An 18596-nucleotide genomic window follows, 5' to 3' on the forward strand; every position below is an offset into this window, starting at 1 on the left:
TGTCAACTTCAAACCCCTTCTCAAGACAATAAATGATGACCTCCACAGCTGGATGACCCTATACCACTATCACTCATAGGTAGAATTGCTATAATAAAAATGACCATATTACCCAAAATTAACTACCTCTTCTCTATGATCCCAACAAAGCCCTCACAATCCTGGTTCAAATCCCTTGACTCCATCACTACAAAATTTTGTTGGAAAAACAAAACACCCAGAATTAAATTAGAAACACTACAAAAACCCAAACCCCAAGGAGGTCTACAAGCACCAAACTTTTTCCACTACTTCGTTGCCCACCAACTACAATACATTCACAAATGCACCAATCCCATTGAATCTGACAACTCCTGGAAAGACACTGAACAAACATTATGCAAAGAAATCAACATCTCAGACCTTCCTTTCATTAGCCCCTCTATCAAACGCCACCCCTGTTTTAAAATCCCTACCATAGCAACAACTCTGACAGCCTGGTGGAAATTTCACCAAATAACTAACTCCACTATTTCCTACACCAAACAAACTCCCATCTGGAACAACCTGGACTTTACAATAAACAGGAAACCACTCCACCTCCCAGCATGGATCACTAAAGGCATCACACACCTCGAGCACATTTTTCATTTACAACACTCTTGCCTCATTCCTCATTTGGTTCAGAAGTTCGGCATTGGGGAACAGCACTTTTTAGAATAATCATCAAATTCATTCTTCTATAAAAAGCAAAATCAATATTATCACATCCAACTTTGAACTTCCACCACTTACCACAGACATAATCAATATCAAAACAAGAAAAAAAAAAAAGAAAAATAATAGCTTCGCCTCTCCCTCCATCCTCCCCTCCAATCAAATCAAACCCTCAAACCAAACCCCAAACCCCGGCTGCAGTCAACTTCCGCTAAAACATAATCATTACACAAACTCTCACCTCTCACATCACAACATTGTTTAACATCAACATATTCATAGAAAGTCAGTTTAGAGAGCTTGAGTCTTCTTCTCTCCACATGGTAATTCTCTGGAATATTTTCACTTTTATTCTTTGTCAATCGGCCTAAAGTTAGTTGATCTTCAAAGGTAGGATTGGTGTTTGTGTTCAGAAATTCTCTGCTTCCTAATTAAAACAGAACAAGATCTTTATCTGTGTTTTTCTAGTACTTTTATAATAGCTGCCATTGCCTGGAAATATAATGATGTATTTGGACATTTTTGCATCTTTTAACCCTTTTTCCTCAGGCATGACTATGGTCATTCCAAAGTCCAGAGTAGAGACCAAAGGTGAACAGACCCTTGCCATTAGGGCCTCTAAATTGTATTATTTTAAAACCCCTGCTACCTGTGGAATTTATGCTGGCATCAATGCCCATTTACACCACCTCTCCAAAAAAAAAGCTTTTAGCTCCTTTTATTGTTGCAATTTTTGTGTCAACACATTTCTGTTGGGATGTTTCCTTTTTGCAGTGGAACATGCATATGCAACATTTTTATGCAAGCTTTAATGACTGCATGACATTTTTTAAAATCAGACACTTTAAAAAAATGCAATACAGACATTGTATCCTTTCATAGAACATAATGTAGCAGAATCACATGATCAAACTATGTACCCTATTGTGAGGATTGCAAAGGTTCTGCGGTATCTATCGTTAAAAAAATTCTGCAACCTTTAATAAAAATAAGTGCAAATACAGCCCACAAAGTGTTATTCTGTCTATTTAAAAAGGAGTTACCTTATTAATACACGTCTACATTTTATTGTTTAGTGATCAAGATGCACATTTCCACAAAAGGTTGCTTCACAGTTGCATACAGATCCCAGCAGCCTTCCCCTACCCTGAGGGCAGAGCAGGAGGCTTGGCAAGACTCCACGGGATCTGGTTTGTGGGTGCCTCCTTATAAAAGAGGAGTGTCTCAGGGTCTCTCACTCTCTGCTCCTCAGGATGACTGACACTGCTGCTTCTTCTTCTGCTGCTGCTGCAAAATCAATGAGCTAACAGGAGCACATTGGAGCACTCCAGTTCTCTGCTGTTCCTGCTACCTTTTTTCAAGTCTACTTCCAAGGCTGCACGAACTAGAAGTTGCAGCTTTTCCAAAAGAGATTGGACTGTAAGTTGATATGAAGACAATGAGCATTTATTTGAAGAATAAACTCCAATTGAAAAAAAAAAGAATGATATTCAGAAATGTTGTTTGACTCTTTGAAACGTGATTTGCCTTTCCAGATTTTTTTTTTTTTATAGATGCACAGACAATCACTTGGTTTTGATAAAGAAAATACCTCTGTGGACGATATCATTCATCATCAATTGTTTTGCTTTTTCTCCAAAGCTGGGACAAAGATGCTCCCCTCCTTTACATCAGTGCTGCTGGTCACCGCACTGACCAGTGTATTTGCCCAAGACTTTTATGAAGACAGAAAATCTAACAAGAATCCCAGGGCCAAATCTCTGGTGGGAAATATTCACGATGGACAAGGTAAGACATTAAAGTAATAATATAATGAAGACAACTATTGTGCTGCTGAAGTATTGCATTCAGTCTAAATGTGTTTTGTGTGTGATATTTCAACTGAATTTGCCAATAACACCAAAACATTATAAGCTTGATCCTGTGCATGTCGTGTTAATGGTAGAGATCTACACTTTGATTTATACATATGTAGTGGGGGGGAATAAAGGAACAAGTCACTTAGTCAAAGTTATGACACTTGTAGAGCATGTTGTATTACCAGAGAGTCCTATATATTGTTCTGTATGCATACAGCCATTCTAGATGAGCACTGCAGTTTGGAGCTCTCCTTCCTGTTGGACAGTTCTGAGAGTGCCAAAGACAATCATGAGCAGGAGAAGCAGTTTGTGATGAACGTAGTGGACAGACTCCAGGGGGTACAGCTGCAGACCGGCCGCAGCATGAGCCTGAGGGTGGCTGTGCTGCAGTACAGCAGTCATGTCATCACAGAGCAAACCTTCAGAGAGTGGAGGGGCGCTGACAACTTCAAGACCCGCATAGCTCCCATCGTCTACATCGGGCACGGCACCTACACCACCTACGCCATCACCAACATGACCAGGATCTACCTGGAGGAGTCCAGCCACAACAGCATCAAAGCAGCTGTTCTGCTCACAGATGGCGTCTCCCATCCGAGGAACCCAGATATTTTCTCCGCTGTTGCCGATGCCAAAAACCAGGGCATCAAATTCTTCACTTTGGGCATCACCCGTGCAGCCAACGAGCCAGCCAATGTAGCCCAACTCCGCCTTCTCGCCAGCTCCCCGGCCTCCCACTTCCTCCACAATTTACAGGATGAAGACATTGTCGGAAAAATCGTCACCCAGATTGTGAGTATAATACCTTGTCATTCAGCAGACAGCTCTGAGAAGAATGGTCGTATATATTTGCTTTGAATAAGCATCTTTTCAGAGATGACACATGGACAGGCTTGTTCAGGTTCTCCTTCAGAGCTGGAATGATGACAATTCTCTGGAGAAACAAATGAAAGAATGTGTGTGACAGCTCTGGATTTGAAGCTTTTTTACACAGCTTTAGAAAACATACTGTTTGACATGTGCATGAGCATAACCTGCAGGATCAACTTTGTCCTGGTACCTCGCACTACATTCTTTAAGGGGTAAAAACTGGGAGAATGAGTTTTTACAATCACAAAGGACTTACATTTAGACATTTACTAAAGCATTCTTAAAGAAGCATAGGAAAGCTGTTGTTAATGATACCTATTTGTATGTAACTGTTTGTCTTAATTCAATCCTAAGTGCTTTTGTTTTTTTCAAAACTACTGTTGGTATAAATCAACAAATTTCATCAGGACTATTGTAGCTACAATTGACATTATTTCTGTTATTAATGAGCTTTTGTTCTCTTTGCAGGTTGGCTTGGCTGATGAAGGAGTAAGTATTGTTACACTGAAAAATCTTTTGACGTTAAATAATGTGTAATGAGGTGAAGGAGCCTATTTATACCGCATAGAATTACATCCATAACAGTGAAGTAAACATATCTCTCTCTCTTTTTTAAGTGCCCTCTGGCTCAGCGATGTGCCTGTGAGAAAGGAGAGAGGGGGACAAGCGGGCCTGCGGTGAGTACTTAGCTTCAAACTTTTCCAAATATCCCACAACCAAACAAGAACATTTTCCTTTGAAGTGTGAAAAGTCAGTTTGTAGGATGGAAGGATTCCTAAAAATCTAAACATGATCCTGATGATATTTTAGGAATGGTAATTGTGCAGTTTTGAACAATCGGGATAATTATTTGTTTCCCCCCCACCCCCTCAGCATAGCCTGCAGGCCTTTGCACAAGCAGAGTAAGTGGATAGGTGGTCCTGTCCCACATTCTGTAAGGAAATCTATGGCAACAGGAAAATGAGTGTAGAGACTGCTGACGGCCATTCCCACAGAAATATGTTTGTTGCGACTCTGTGGTTTTCTTTTTGCATTTTTCATGACACATACAATGTCTCCCATGGAAACCAGAGGCACCACATTTAGGGCTGAGCTCCCTATAAAACTGGACCTTTGCTGACCATAAATCTCACCTACAGACCCTTCTGCAATGGTCAGCTGTGCAGGAGTCGAGACGTCACAGTTTTGTGCTTAAGATATTACACTTTGTTTCTGTTGTGACAAGAAGATGATCCCAGTCGCTCTCCAGACACCCAATCATACATTTTTACTCAAATGCAAACTTCCACTCAAGCCCATTTCCTCTTCAGAAAAACAGCCCACTCAGGTGGTGTCAAACTTTTCAAACAGGGCTCCAGATAATCATGTTGCTGACAGACAGCTGCATGGCCATTAACCAGGTGCTTTCTCCTCAGAGAGATTCTTTAAATTCTTACACTCACGAAGAGACTCTCATAATTGCTCTCATTAGTTTAATGGTCACACACTAACGATTTCTGGTAGATAGAAGCAGACACATGCTGTCCAGGTGCAGCTCAAGACAATGACCCTTGACCCTCTGGACAAGACTCCTCATGTCCACTTATCACTTCAACTGTCATACAGCCCTCGAGTCAATAAGAACATATTCAACATAAATTCACAAATCAGCCCAGTTACATTCCCCCCCCCCCCCCCCCCCCCCCCCCCTCTGGCTTTCATAAACAAAGCTTATCGGGGGGGATAGATTGTTGTGCAAAAAAATACATCACATCCAAACTCTAACTTTGTTTCATTCTCCAGGGGAAGAAAGGTCGACACGGAGATGATGGAGCCCCAGGGCTTAGAGGGCAAAAGGTGAATGGTCTTTGATGGACATGTAGATTTCTTAGCTGGCAGGCGCATTTACAAGTAAAACCAATAATACCTTCTAAGTGCTCAACACCCAAATGTGTCATTTAGGAAGAGGTTACCAGGCTTCTTGAGCTCGGCTATATGATATCTGTAAGCACTGATAACGTACCATCTCCCTTCAGAGAGACCCAGCCATTTGAACCCTGTATTTATCACTGGATGTTAACTGAATATGGGGTTCAACCATTTCTACAATTTATTTAGCAGATGCTTTTGTCCAAAGCGACTTACATCAGAGAGTAAGTACAACACAAGGAAGAATCTAGAGAGGAGGACACAATGTCAGTAAGTGCAAACAAAAAGCTTTAGGTCCGATCAGACACAGCTGCTGACAGGCTGTGCAACGAGGCAAAGCACTGTTTTGTTGTTGTTGTTGTTGTTGTAAGTTAAGATAATATCTCATCATCAAAAACAACATCAACAGCCGCTCATGAGAGTTCTATTCAGCATCAAAACCATCCTAAATATCGTTATTGTCATCATCAACATAAACATCATCATCATCATCAGGTTGAGTCTGAAGTGCCTCCACACATTTAATCTCACAGGGATCTCGGTCAGTACTAAGTAGTAAGTAAGTGTCTACATGATTACATGACTACTTCTCCATTCTATTTATGGCTGCTCTTTGTATACTTTCCTCCTGCTGTGGTAAGTAGTATGTATATATTTTAAATCATTTTGACTATTGAGGAGACTTAACTTTTGTTTAGAACTGAAATAATTTAATGTTTGAATGTATTTTCCTTTTTTGCATGTTTTTGTCTTCTAAACCTGTTCACGTCCACATTTAAGGCTGTACGTTACAACAGTCTGGATGAGCCCTTATTCCTTGAATAATTTCTGTATTTTTTTTTATCCTATCAGGGTGAAGCAGGATTAAGTGGTCTACCTGGGAGAGAGGGTGCTGAGGTAAAAGCCAAACCTTAAAAAATAGAATATACATTATTGTCACTGTAGGTTGTTCACGCATTTCATCTTATTTATTCTCTGTGCAGGGAAAACCTGGTTACAAGGGAGATCAGGTATTTGATCCAGATTTATTACAACGATTTAATAATTTATGAAGCCATTCAAGTAACTTTGTGTATTTTTATACAGGGTGAGAGGGGTGAGTGTGGCACTCCAGGAATCAAAGGAGACAGGGTACAGCAACACTGTTAACACTATAATGATATCTCTTTCTTTGTGTACACAATGAGTTTGATTTTATGGTCTCATTCTTTCCTACGTTATGTGCTTTAGGGCCCCGAGGGCTCAGTTGGAGCAAGAGGGCCCAGAGGTCTTCAGGTTGGTAATATGTATTTATTAGATTCATCATAGATACTTTATGGTGTTGACAAGCAGACTAGAAGACTTTTCCAACTTGAAAGAAAAGGGATCTCAAGCATATTTGTAACTTGTATAGTTTACCCATCTAGATTTTGAAGTTGTGCATTATTTGAAACATTTGATGGACAGCTGTTTTTATTATGTTTATTTCTACCCAGGGGCTACCGGGACCACATGGAGACATTGGACCTGAGGGCCCTCAGGGAAAGCAGGTCAGCCCCTTTTTAAACAACTTTATGTACCTCCCTGTGAACATCTGCTGTGACCTTTACATTTCCGTTTATGATTAGTTTAAACAAGAGGTTGGGTTTTAGTACCGCAGTCTTTAACATGAGACACATAAGGCTGTTTGTCTTGAGTAATAAACCCCCTATGTGAGCTTTTGGCAATGAGCCAAAGTCATCCCCATCATTACTGTTATTCACAAGCACGGATGAACCATCAGCCAAAAATCCCACTACAGTCACACCTAATGACTTGTATCCTGTGTCTAAATACAGGCTGTGAGGTGCCTACAGCACTGTGAGCAAAGTCCTGAAGTAAAAAAAATAAAAAATAAAAAAAACATACACGCTCACTGTTTCACCATGTGCAGCATTCAGGAAGCTCTTGCATAGATCAACATGGCTTGGTGTCCCTGGATTGTAAAATTGAAAACTTTCATTTTAAATTGTAATATATAAAAACACAGTCAAATGGCACAAATGTACTAAATATTCTCTTAAAGGCAGGCTACATGATTATGGTAAGCTCTACTTCTGTTTTACCCTTTATAAGTAGAGATTAAAGTTACCTGAAGACCAAACAAATTTGTAATTTAAACCAAACTTAGCGGTATAAAGGGCTGTGCTTTGACTTCTGAGACACTGTTGTTTGGGGTTGTCTGAACTCTGAGGCATCACTGGAGCTCAAGTTAAGCTCTTATTTATCCTAACCTGCAGGAAGATAGCAAATATCTTGCCCACTTACCCTCAATTGCTGAAGGATTGTAAGCATTATGTTGCGCTTCAAAGGAGCATATCCACATGTATGCATGAGAACGTGTGCTGTTTCTATTCATATAATAATAGAGTTGATTTCAGTTTTAATTTTCAGTGGGGTTTTGTGTTTTTACTCAACAATTTAAAGTAGGTTCACAGAAAGAATGTTTTAAAAATAAAAACTCAAGATTTAATGGATCATATCCTCTATAATGATAGAATGATGCAATGATTTTTGATGATGTACTCTGTTGTTAAGATTTATTATGTTTGTTAATTCAGGGTGAACGTGGCCCATCTGGTCCTCCAGGAATTCAAGGGGAAACTGGAATTGGACTTCCTGGACCAAAAGTAATTGATGTCACAGATTATTCTCTGAACATTTGCTCTCACTTCTGTTGATTGTTTGTTTACTGGCTTTATTTCTGGGTTGCCCTGAGAAAATAAATTAACTATTTGAATCTTTAGGGTGACATCGGATTCCAGGGCCGATCAGGTCCTCCTGGTCCTCCCGGAGTTGGTGAACATGGACTTCCTGTAAGTGAAGAAGACACGGCGTGTAAAGAACAAAATAGTGATGCTTTTTGTGACTGTGGTGTCAAAATGTTGACCTTAGCATTGTTTGGATGACATACTGTGGCTTTGTTTAAAGGGACCTCAAGGACCACAAGGTGTTCAAGGAGAAAAAGGACCTCAGGGGGAGGGGTTTCCAGGACCAAAGGTACTTTTTCAAGTCCACTCATCCAAGTATGGTAACATTGTCTGGATCCAGACTACACAGTACTGCAGCAGAGATCAGCCTTGCTTAGTTTCTTCACTCCTTATTTACTTGTAATTAGCAGACCTTTGCAAACATTTCCATTGCTCTCCTTCTAAGTGAGATGTCAGCCTGATGTCAATACAAAATTAAATAATGCAGATATTCGTACACAGACAAGCAGAATGCATTTACTGAATATAGTATGTTTCTATGCAATTATAAAATACTTCTTCTTAATATGCAATTAGCTGCTTTCATTTTGACCAAATACAAAACCTTCAAGCATATAATTGCACAAAGTGGTTGCATGCTGCAGTCCAAATTACTTAGAGAAAAATTCCTGTAACCAACAATTCAGCTATAAAAAAGAACATTGTATTAGTATTTGAATGTAAATCCTCAGGTCTGAAAGCATGTTCCAGAGTCATTCTGCAGCCTATATGCTCTGCATTTGTCAAAACCTGATCTTACTCTGTTCAAGCTCACTGATTCAGAACTCAGATGTAGAGATGGGACCGATTATATCGGATATCAGACTGACGGTGACGATACACGTCACTGATCAATAAATACGGTTGTGCACTTTCAACATTCTCAGTCTCACTTTGAAGACATTCATATTGAACTGTAAGAAGTGTCCACAAATCGTCTCCATGACGACGTTCAGACGAGATTGGAACAGCTCCTTCTTTATAATCAAAAGTACAATTCTTACACTTCAGTTTAGAAGATTTAATATGAAAAGCTGACAGTTGTTGCTGCTTCCTGTTTGTATGTGAAGCCAGCACAATGCAATGCCAGGTTTACTACAGCTTTGTGTAGCCTTGCACATAATACCAACAGCAACAATAACATTATTAGTTATGATGTAAAAATATTGGAGTCAGTATCGGTATCGGTACATAAGTAAGGGAATCAGATCGGAACTGAAAAAAAGTGGATCGGTGCATCTCTACTCAGATGTTCACTCAAGCATTACTATTCACTCTGTTGTTGATGTTTTGTGTTTGTAAAAACAGTACTGTTCCCTGTGCTGCAACATGCCTCACTGTAAGTCATATTTTAAAAACAGACTTGCAAAATGAGAGAGATGGGATATAAGAAAGAGTGGCTTTTAAAACATTAAAAAATACATAGAAAAGCAACATGATGAATTTAAATGAATGCATAACACCCACAGGGTTAAAGGAATTGCATCAGACCCCTCTAACAAGACCTGACTTGTAGATAAAATTGACAATTGGAGGAGAGTTTTTATGTAGTTGTTTAGTTTACCCTGGAGAGAAGTACTCTGAAAATGTCCTCAAGCAACTACACATCTGTTTGGTCCGTGACAGACTTCCTATCTTTTATCTGTTTTACTCCTGTGCTGACTTCTATGTCTTGTAAAAAGGGATCAGGGTTCTTCTGTCTATCACACAGACACACATAAGAATAACTTAATCAGGCCTTCATTCTTTACACTTGGATATTGCTTGTGCTGTTCTCTTGATTTACCTCCTCCCTTCATAAATCAGGGGTACCGGGAAAAGTCAAAGAATCATGTAGTGCCATGAAGACAGGAAAAAAATGGTTCCATTCCTAGAGCATTGGATCACTTTTTTTAATCAATCACAAGAGGGAAACAGGAGCCAACATGCTCCTCTTCCATACTCTCCGAACTGAGAACAATGAAGACTTGGCAGAGACCCAATGGCAAGTGTCCATGATGAAACTGACAGAGATGACCTGATTTTGTTCCACAGGGGGATCGAGGGCTACATGGGCCAAGGGGACCGAGGGGACAACAAGGAGCAGGAATCAAAGGAGATAGGGTGGGTTATAAATGTTATACCTAACAAGAAAAAAAGAGCATGACATGATTTTTACTTAACTTAATATACTCTTGAATAGTATTAAATATAGATGATTTTATGCATGACATACTGTATAGGCTGTTATTTTAATAAAAAGTGGGTGTTTTTCTTATAAACAAATAAGCAAATGTATGTTTTATCTGTTTTTTTAGTCAGTTTTTCCCTGGGATTTACAGTTGGTTACAGCTATCATTTATCAGTGGTATTATTTGAAACCATTAGCATGACTGTTGTAACTTGTCACTCATGTGCATGCACTCATAACCAGAGACAAAAACAGCAGGGAGCCACTAATTTTAAAAATCCTGCTCTACAGCGCCCCCATTGGTAAGAAACTCTATTGGGTCCCTTTACATTTTCTGTCTTCCAGTGTATACTTTGCCTACAGCCTCATTTTATTATTCTGTAATTTAAACAGTATATTGCTTACATTAAAATAAAGGGCCGTCAAACGATAAAAATTTTGAATCACGGTCAATCCCAAAGTGTCAATAGTTGATTGTGATTAATCATATTTTGAATTTGTTTGAAATTCTATTATTTCGAATTTAAAAATAAATATTAAGCTTTAATTTTTTACTGTCTTATGCTGAGAGTACTTGACTTGCTGTTTGAATTCAACCCTGCTTTTATTTTGACATAAAGTGAGGACCTTCTGGTAGATCGAGGTTAACTGAACCACGGAAAAAGACTCAATCAAAAGTCATTATTGATCAAAAACTAAATGAAAACAGTTTAAAGGAATGCTAATAAAAGGGACATTTTTGATCTCACGATGCATTTATGTACAAACCTGAATTAACTGTGATTAACTAGTTAATGCTGACAGCCCTAATTCAAGTTATACATTATTCGACCCTGTGAGGAAACTTAACTTATGAGGGGCTTTGTGTTTGTTTTTATTTACTCCCTGTTGCTAGGTTATAGAAGTGACATGCACACCTATGCAGCTGAGGAAGTCCCTTAGAAATGATGCTGATTTATCAAACTGTTTTTTTTCTTTCAGGGTGATTTGGGGCCTCCAGGTTTTCCAGGGCCAACTGGACAGACAGGAGTGGGCATACAGGGAGAGAAGGTTGATAAAATGTCAACATCTATATTTTTAAAACTGTCTCAAAATGTGACATCTAGTTATAGTGCAGGACGACATTCTGTATTAAAAAAACGTATCATCTTTATTACTTCACAGGGCACTGAAGGTCCAAGAGGTCCTCCAGGAGTCAGAGGACTTCCAGGAGAGGGTTTACCTGGATCTAAGGTTTGTGGACACCAACAGACAAGGTTCTCTGTAAAACATTAGGAGCTGTACATTTTTACATCATCCCCTCACACATGTGCTCGGGTATCCTGGTCCTGATTGGATTTGAAGTCTACTGCTTGATCTGTTGTACATGTAAACATTTTATACTGATTTCACAAATATAAATAAGCCATCATCCTTGTCATCCTTATTTTTGAGAAACCAGGGTTCTCTACTGGGACTACTCCAGTATGAACCAGGATACAACTGCATTTTTAACACTTCATTCAGTTTACAAAAGCTTCTTTGTCGTTACAGAACAAAGTATTTGAAATCATGTATAGAAGGAACTGTTTCTTATGTGCCATGTTAACTAAGTATCCCAAATAATATAATATAGGCTAAACACCGGGTTACTACAGAGCATTATATTATTTCTTGTTTTTTTCCCTCTAATTTTAGGGAGACCAAGGTTTACCAGGAGAGCAGGGAGCTCACGGAGAGAGGGGCATTGGAGAGCCAGGTGCTAAGGTAAGACAACCCATACCCTGAACCAAATAAGTTTAGGTGGTAGCAAAGGTGGGAGTGCCAATGATATGAATCTATCAATATTCCTTGAATACTGTTCTACATTTACAGGGAGAGCCTGGAGCATCTGGCTTGGGGGGCTTGCCTGGCCTTCCAGGAGAAGATGGAGCTCCAGGGCAGAAGGTTAAACACATTGTGCAAATTCAATATTCAACACAGAAAAAATCTTCATATTATCCAGAATTATTTGTTGCAACCTAGGGTTAAAAGTCTGATGGTTTCTTTCTCTCACTTATCTTTCCTTGTTAGGGGGAGGCTGGTTTACCTGGTTTAAGAGGTGCTGAGGGGGCACACGGAATTGGCACTCAAGGAGAAAAAGTATGTTTTGGATTATTTGTCATTGTGTACTTTAGTATTCATGTGGCAAGAAATGTTAGTCAGATGATATGTGCTGAAATCGCTTCCAGGGAGACCAGGGTCTGAGGGGCATTCGTGGGCTACATGGGCCTCCTGGGATCTCAGGACCCTCAGGTCCAAAGGTGAGAATCAATTAAATAAGTTTGTTATTGTGACAGGATAGCTTCCTGATAGAGAGGTATGAGCAGCCTCTTTCCATTCATTTAATGAAATGTTCCTGCTGAAGATTGATGCCATCACAACCAATCCTTTGAATCAAGCCAAAAAAACAAGTCCTCAGCAGGTTGTTGGCAGCTCAAGTAGTTGCAAAATAAAGAAGAGAATGAATCTGAAGTGTCTTGCCAACTCTTATTTTCCAGGGTGAACGTGGGATACCAGGCCAGCAGGGTATGCCAGGGCAGCCAGGACGCTCTATATCAGGTCCAAAGGTACATAAATAACAACATCAATCTGTCTCCTAACAACGATCTTGGCACGAAGGCAGACAAGAAACAGGCAGCCAGACAAAATGTCAAGTTAAATTTGATGCTATTTAAGCGTGAAAAAATGTATTGCCACTTTGAATACAGTGTTTTGATTGTCCTGTCTGAAGGGGGATATCGGCTCTGCTGGTCCTCCTGGTCCTATTGGGGAAACAGGCCATGGATTACCTGGTCCAAAGGTGAACGTCGCATTTTCCTTCACGTAATTTGCTATATTTCTTAAATAAGCTTTGTTGGTTTTCATTTATAAATTGTGTTAAACCAGGGAGAGCGTGGACACCAGGGGTTACCAGGTCAAGTTGGTTCAAAAGGCGAAGGTCTCCCCGGCCCTGTGGTTTGTACTATTAACATTTTGCCTCTTCAATTCTAAAATTATTCCTGTGCAAGTGAGTAAACATTTTTTTCCCTACTTATTTAAGGGTCCTCCAGGATTGCCAGGTTTACAAGGCGAGCCGGGCCCAGAAGGAATAGGAATTCCAGGTCCAAAGGTTTGTGTCTAAATGATATTTGTGTTGACTTGGTCTGTTATTTTGCATGTGTGTGTAGGTATAAAGATGTTAACCATGATTTTATAATCTTGTATGTTTTAGGGTGACATTGGCTTCAGAGGATTGCCAGGTTTGCCTGGTCCACCTGGAGAGGGCTTACAAGGACTCGCAGTAAGAAAGATTGTTAAAAAAAACGTTTTATTAAATAATATTCAATTGGTGAATGGACTTGGACTTCTCTAGTCTTCTAACGACTCAAAGCACTTTAACACTACATGAGACGTTCAAACAATCACACCACATCACTACCATGATGGCAGAGGCTGCTGCGTAAAGGCCCCATCAGTACACCTCCATTCACACGCATACGCTTGCTGGTGAAGCAGCAAGAGCAATTTAGGATTCAGTGTGACTGTAGGAGCTGGACACTTCAACATGTCACTATAGGAGCTCAGGGTCAAACCCTCAGTCTTCTTGGTGATATATTCATAACTAGACAGTTTGTAGTTTTGAGTTAAAACTTATTTATAATCATGATTAATTAATAAAACCATTTGTTTTAAGGGAAATGTTGGAAGACCAGGACCTTCTGGTCCAAGTGGACCTCCAGGAGAAGGTATACAAGGCCCAAAGGTACGTCTTCCAGCCGTTGAACATTAGAGCTGCCTTGCCATCATTCAGTCCCTGGTGAATATTGGGCGGCAGTAGATCAGTCTGTAGGGACTTGGGTTGGGAATCGGAGAGTCGCCGGTTCAAGTCCCGGCACGGACCAAGTCCAGAAATTGGTCTGGTAGCTGGAGAGGTGCCAGTCCACCTCCTGAGCACTGCCGATGTGCCCTTGAGCAAGGCACTGAACCCCAAAAACTGCTCTGGAGCGCTCGCTGTGGGCAGCCCCCTCACTCTGAGACCTCTCCATTAGTGCATGTCCACAGGATCCTGTTTGTGCATGTGTGTGTATTTCGGCCTATGTTTGTGTAGCATGTTAATTAAACACAGTGTAAAACTGAATTTCCCCTCGCAGGATTAATAAAGGATAAATTCTATTCATTTACATTTATACTTTTGTCCACGGCAAGAAATAGTGTCTCAATGTACTTAATTGAGGCAGACATTATATGGGAACTGCCTGATCATCACTTTACTACAACGAATATAACAACAATTCTTAATCTATCAAGATTATTGAGTTTTCTTGTAAGAATTTGATATGAATTTAAATGACATTTCAGGGTGAGCCAGGGTCTCAAGGTATGACAGGAGCAAGGGGACCTCAAGGGGATGGATTTCCTGGAGCTAAGGTGATATATTTACACATAATTGCTTAAAATTTCGTTGATATCTTAAAGGATGATCTCTAATTGATGAATAACTCTCCTCTTGTTGCAGGGTGATCGTGGATCACAGGGGGAAAGGGGAATGAAAGGTACAAAAGGTGAACTGGGAGATCCTGGAGTCCCGGGTGAAGCTGTAAGCAAAACAGAAATTCTTCAATAAAAACATTTGATGAAGTCTCCACTGGTTTAGATATTTCTACTACTACAAAAAAAGTGTTGATGTATGTGCAGTTATTTAGAACAGGTTTACTGTAACACCTTATTTCACAATCCTATTGGATAAAGACTATTTTCAATAAGAAACTACAGGAACAGTGACATTGTTTACATCTTTTCTCAAATCCCAGGGGAGGGCAGGAGCAAAAGGAGAAGCAGGCCTCACGGTGAGTTCATCAATTCAACTCATGTTTTAACAGTCAATAATTTAATATCCCATAAATATTGATAAGAAAATAATGTAAATGTTCTAATATTTTCAGAGAGAAGACATTATTAAGCTGATCAAAGAAATCTGTGGTAAGAGTTCAGGCCAAGTCATTATTATTTGTGTAATTCTGATTAAGTGCTTGTTATCTTTAGGGCATGAATATCGAACCGAAGGTGTTATATTGTCCAATGTTTCAGACTGACATTAAACACATTTGTGTTGACTTGGTCTGTCAGACAGAAATTTTCCTTCAGACAGACATTTCTGGTTTGGTTCAGTCATTTGATTAGAGAATTGCCCATTTACACATTCATCAGGGATGTAGCAACACTTGCTTCCATTTGCCCTCCGTGTTTTGTTCTGAGGGCCAAATGTAAGTTCAATGTTCACTTCAGGTTTTGTTCCATTTTAGTCCCCAAAAACTTGAAGGAAAAATATGTGAAGCTGTCTATCTGTTTTTCGGTTCTGGAATTGTGTGTTTAGAGAGGAGGTTATGAGAACACAAAGGTCGGGCTTAAAATCAAAACAATGTACTGAGAGGTGCTGAAAGACAATAGAGCAGTCAGTTGATTATTCTCTGTGTATTTATCATTGTACCCAACACCGATTTTTATCCTTTGTTACAATAAAATATTGATTAGTAAGGCTAAGAAACATTGAATGAGGGTGGATTAATGTCTATCATTTAGGATTAAACTACAATCTAAAAAAAACACCATTCATAAAACCAGAGTTTAGGACAGTATACAAGTACATGTAATGACAGTATTTCCTTTTTTTCAGGCTGTGGCATCAAGTGCAAAGAAAGGCCGATGGAACTTGTGTTTGTGATCGACAGCTCAGAGAGTGTCGGCCCTGAAAACTTTGAAATCATCAAAGACTTTGTCACCAGGTTGGTGGACCGGACCACAGTCGGACGCAATGCCACCAGAATCGGACTGGTCCTCTACAGTCTGGATGTTCACTTGGAGTTCAACTTGGTTCGCTACATGAACAAACAGGACGTCAAGCAGGCAATCAGGAAGATGCCTTATATGGGCGAGGGCACGTACACCGGCACTGCCATAAGAAAAGCAACTCAGGAGGCGTTCTTCAGCGCTCGGCCTGGGGTCAGAAAAGTAGCCATCGTCATCACCGATGGTCAAACTGACAAACGAGAGCCTGTAAAACTCGATATAGCTGTGAGGGAGGCTCATGCTGCGAACATTGAGATGTATGCCCTGGGGATCGTCAATTCTTCTGATCCAACACAGGCTGAGTTCCTGCGAGAGCTTAACCTCATTGCTTCTGATCCTGACAGTGAACACATGTACCTCATTGATGACTTCAATACTTTACCAGGTGATCATCGCAGTCAGATGTTGTCAGACTGTAAATCAATTAGTGCCTTTAGTTGAGAGTGGCTAAAGTTAACTGAATTCTTTATTTCTTTTTTAGCACTGGAGTCTCAACTGGTCAGCCAGTTCTGTGAAGATGAAAATGGTGCCCTTATCTACAATCGCCTTACAAATGGACACTGGAACAGCAACAATGGGCATGGCCATGGTGTTAATGGAAACAATGGACACGGGGAGAATAACAACGTCCATGGAAATAATGGCTTTGGAAACAATGGATATGAAAATACAGGAAACGGCTACGATTACCCAGCGGAGACTGAAAATCCGAGACGCACTGGCAGCCGAGTCCGTGGAGACACATTCGCGCTGCCCATCAGTGCTGGTCCTCTCCCGGTTCAGGTCTTAACTCAAAGCTCATTCTATATTGTTTCATTTAAAATGTTTTATGTTGATTTTTCTTTGCAAAATTCTTCACAATACTGACACATTTCTATGTCTTTTGTTTTTACTGTAGGTGGTGGAGGATGATGAGGGTGAAGACTTAGACTTGAGAGCTCAATCAAGTGGCAGTAGTATTGTAGCTGTAGTTAACATAACGTCTTTTTCACGTGTAAGGGAAAGCTCCGCCCTCAATGAGGCTATCGTATTATCTTCATCATCTTCTTCATCATCTTCTACTTCATCTGTGACATCTGCAACATCCTCGCCAACTCTAGACTCAGTTTCATCTTTAGACTCTGATCAGTCGCACTCCTCAGTGAGTCTAGTCGTGCCTGAAGGTGAGTTGTTGGCTGCTGCACAGTATAGGCACTTTTCATAGAGGACATTTTGATAAGTCACAGTTGGAAAAGAGTGGGTGTATTATTAGATGAATATTCTTTAGAAAAGAATGTATCTCACACACTACTTCTTCTCCAGAGGCCCCTGTTCTTGATCCTCGCTGTCACCTCATCTTGAGCCAAGGCACCTGCAGAAACTACAGCATCCGCTGGTACTATGACAAGCAGGCCAACGCCTGTGCACAGTTTTGGTATGGAGGTTGCGGTGGAAATGACAACAATTATGAAACAGAAGACGAATGCAAGAAGACTTGTGTTCTGTTCAGAACAGGTGAGCTTTGAGGATTTTTAGCAGCATTCACTTTTTATTTTCATTTTCTAAAAAAATATACTTTCTTTGTTTCCAGCAGGATAAACAGAGAAGTGAGATGAAGCCATCACAAGGTCGACTTAACTAAATCTGAACTTACTTTTGCTGACGTACTTTAAAGTGATCAATTCCTGACATGTTTGCTCACAAAATTTCATGCACTTTTTAACACTTTTTTTCTCAGACAAAAAAAATCTAATTTGGTTGAATCGGAAACAGCACTACAAAGTTAAGACTAACTGAATCTAGACTCTTTCACCTCAATGAAAGGCTGACTAAACTACAATTAACTTAAATAAACAGACTTTATTACCTCAAAAAAACTGTTATGTGCTTGATACACAAGGAGAATTCTTTGTTTTCAGGGTTTGGCTTTCCAAAGTTTCATTGACTGTATAATAAAATGATTGCATTTTAAATAGCTTACAGTCTGTCAAATGACAACTACAGAAATATTATTAAAGTTTAAAATTACTATTTTTCTTATACCTCTATGAGCCACTTGCCTTACATGTACTGAATATATTTCTGACTAGACAGCGATAATAAGATGTTTGTTTAATTTTGATGTTTTGATTTGTTGATTTATGCTGGTACTTTATGTGTGTTTTGTGTGTTGTTACTACAATGTCCTACAATCTCCTTTCGGGTCAGAATTGGCAGCTGTATAAGAAAGCCATTTATGTCAGTTTACTGCAATGTATCCATTAAAGGCCTGTCTAGTCAGGCAGTGTGTGTATATTTGATGTAATGTTTTTAATAATAAAATGTAAATCTACTGTGTTTGCATGTTCTCTTTATATTAATTAATAAGTACCATCAAGCTACCCATCAAAACGTCCATGATCTGTACCCCCTTTATTTTGTTTATAATCCATAATTATGAAGCTTACTTAATTCTTACTTGAAACTAAGTTTACTTTGCTTTCCCTCTAGTTGAAAGCA

At 39.7% G+C, this 18596-nt stretch overlaps 1 protein-coding gene across 2 annotated transcripts; it reads left to right on the forward strand.

The window, feature by feature from the left end:
- The first annotated feature begins 1953 nt into the window (after window positions 1–1953).
- On the forward strand, window positions 1954–18430 carry col28a2a (collagen, type XXVIII, alpha 2a). 2 transcript variants are annotated; one of them, XM_061054404.1, is made up of 36 exons: window positions 1954–2115; window positions 2338–2484; window positions 2773–3347; window positions 3894–3914; window positions 4043–4102; window positions 5208–5261; window positions 6186–6230; window positions 6317–6343; window positions 6420–6464; window positions 6564–6608; window positions 6809–6862; window positions 7913–7981; window positions 8099–8167; window positions 8283–8351; window positions 10136–10204; window positions 11253–11321; window positions 11436–11504; window positions 11949–12017; window positions 12126–12197; window positions 12324–12392; window positions 12482–12553; window positions 12791–12859; window positions 13024–13092; window positions 13179–13247; window positions 13333–13401; window positions 13504–13572; window positions 13966–14034; window positions 14631–14699; window positions 14788–14868; window positions 15083–15118; window positions 15215–15251; window positions 15946–16503; window positions 16600–16901; window positions 17017–17281; window positions 17421–17612; window positions 17689–18430. In XM_061054404.1, the coding sequence occupies exons 2-36, from the start codon at window positions 2349–2351 to the stop codon at window positions 17694–17696; spliced, it is 3720 nt and encodes a 1239-aa protein (XP_060910387.1). In that variant the 5' UTR covers window positions 1954–2115; window positions 2338–2348; the 3' UTR covers window positions 17697–18430. The 2 variants fall into 2 exon arrangements, with proteins under 2 accessions (XP_060910387.1, XP_060910389.1); XM_061054406.1 differs by having other exon boundaries at window positions 17692–18430.
- Window positions 18431–18596: the final 166 nt, after the last annotated feature.

Source organism: Labrus mixtus, chromosome 13 (assembly GCF_963584025.1).
Source record: "Labrus mixtus chromosome 13, fLabMix1.1, whole genome shotgun sequence".
NCBI lineage: Eukaryota > Metazoa > Chordata > Actinopteri > Labriformes > Labridae > Labrus > Labrus mixtus.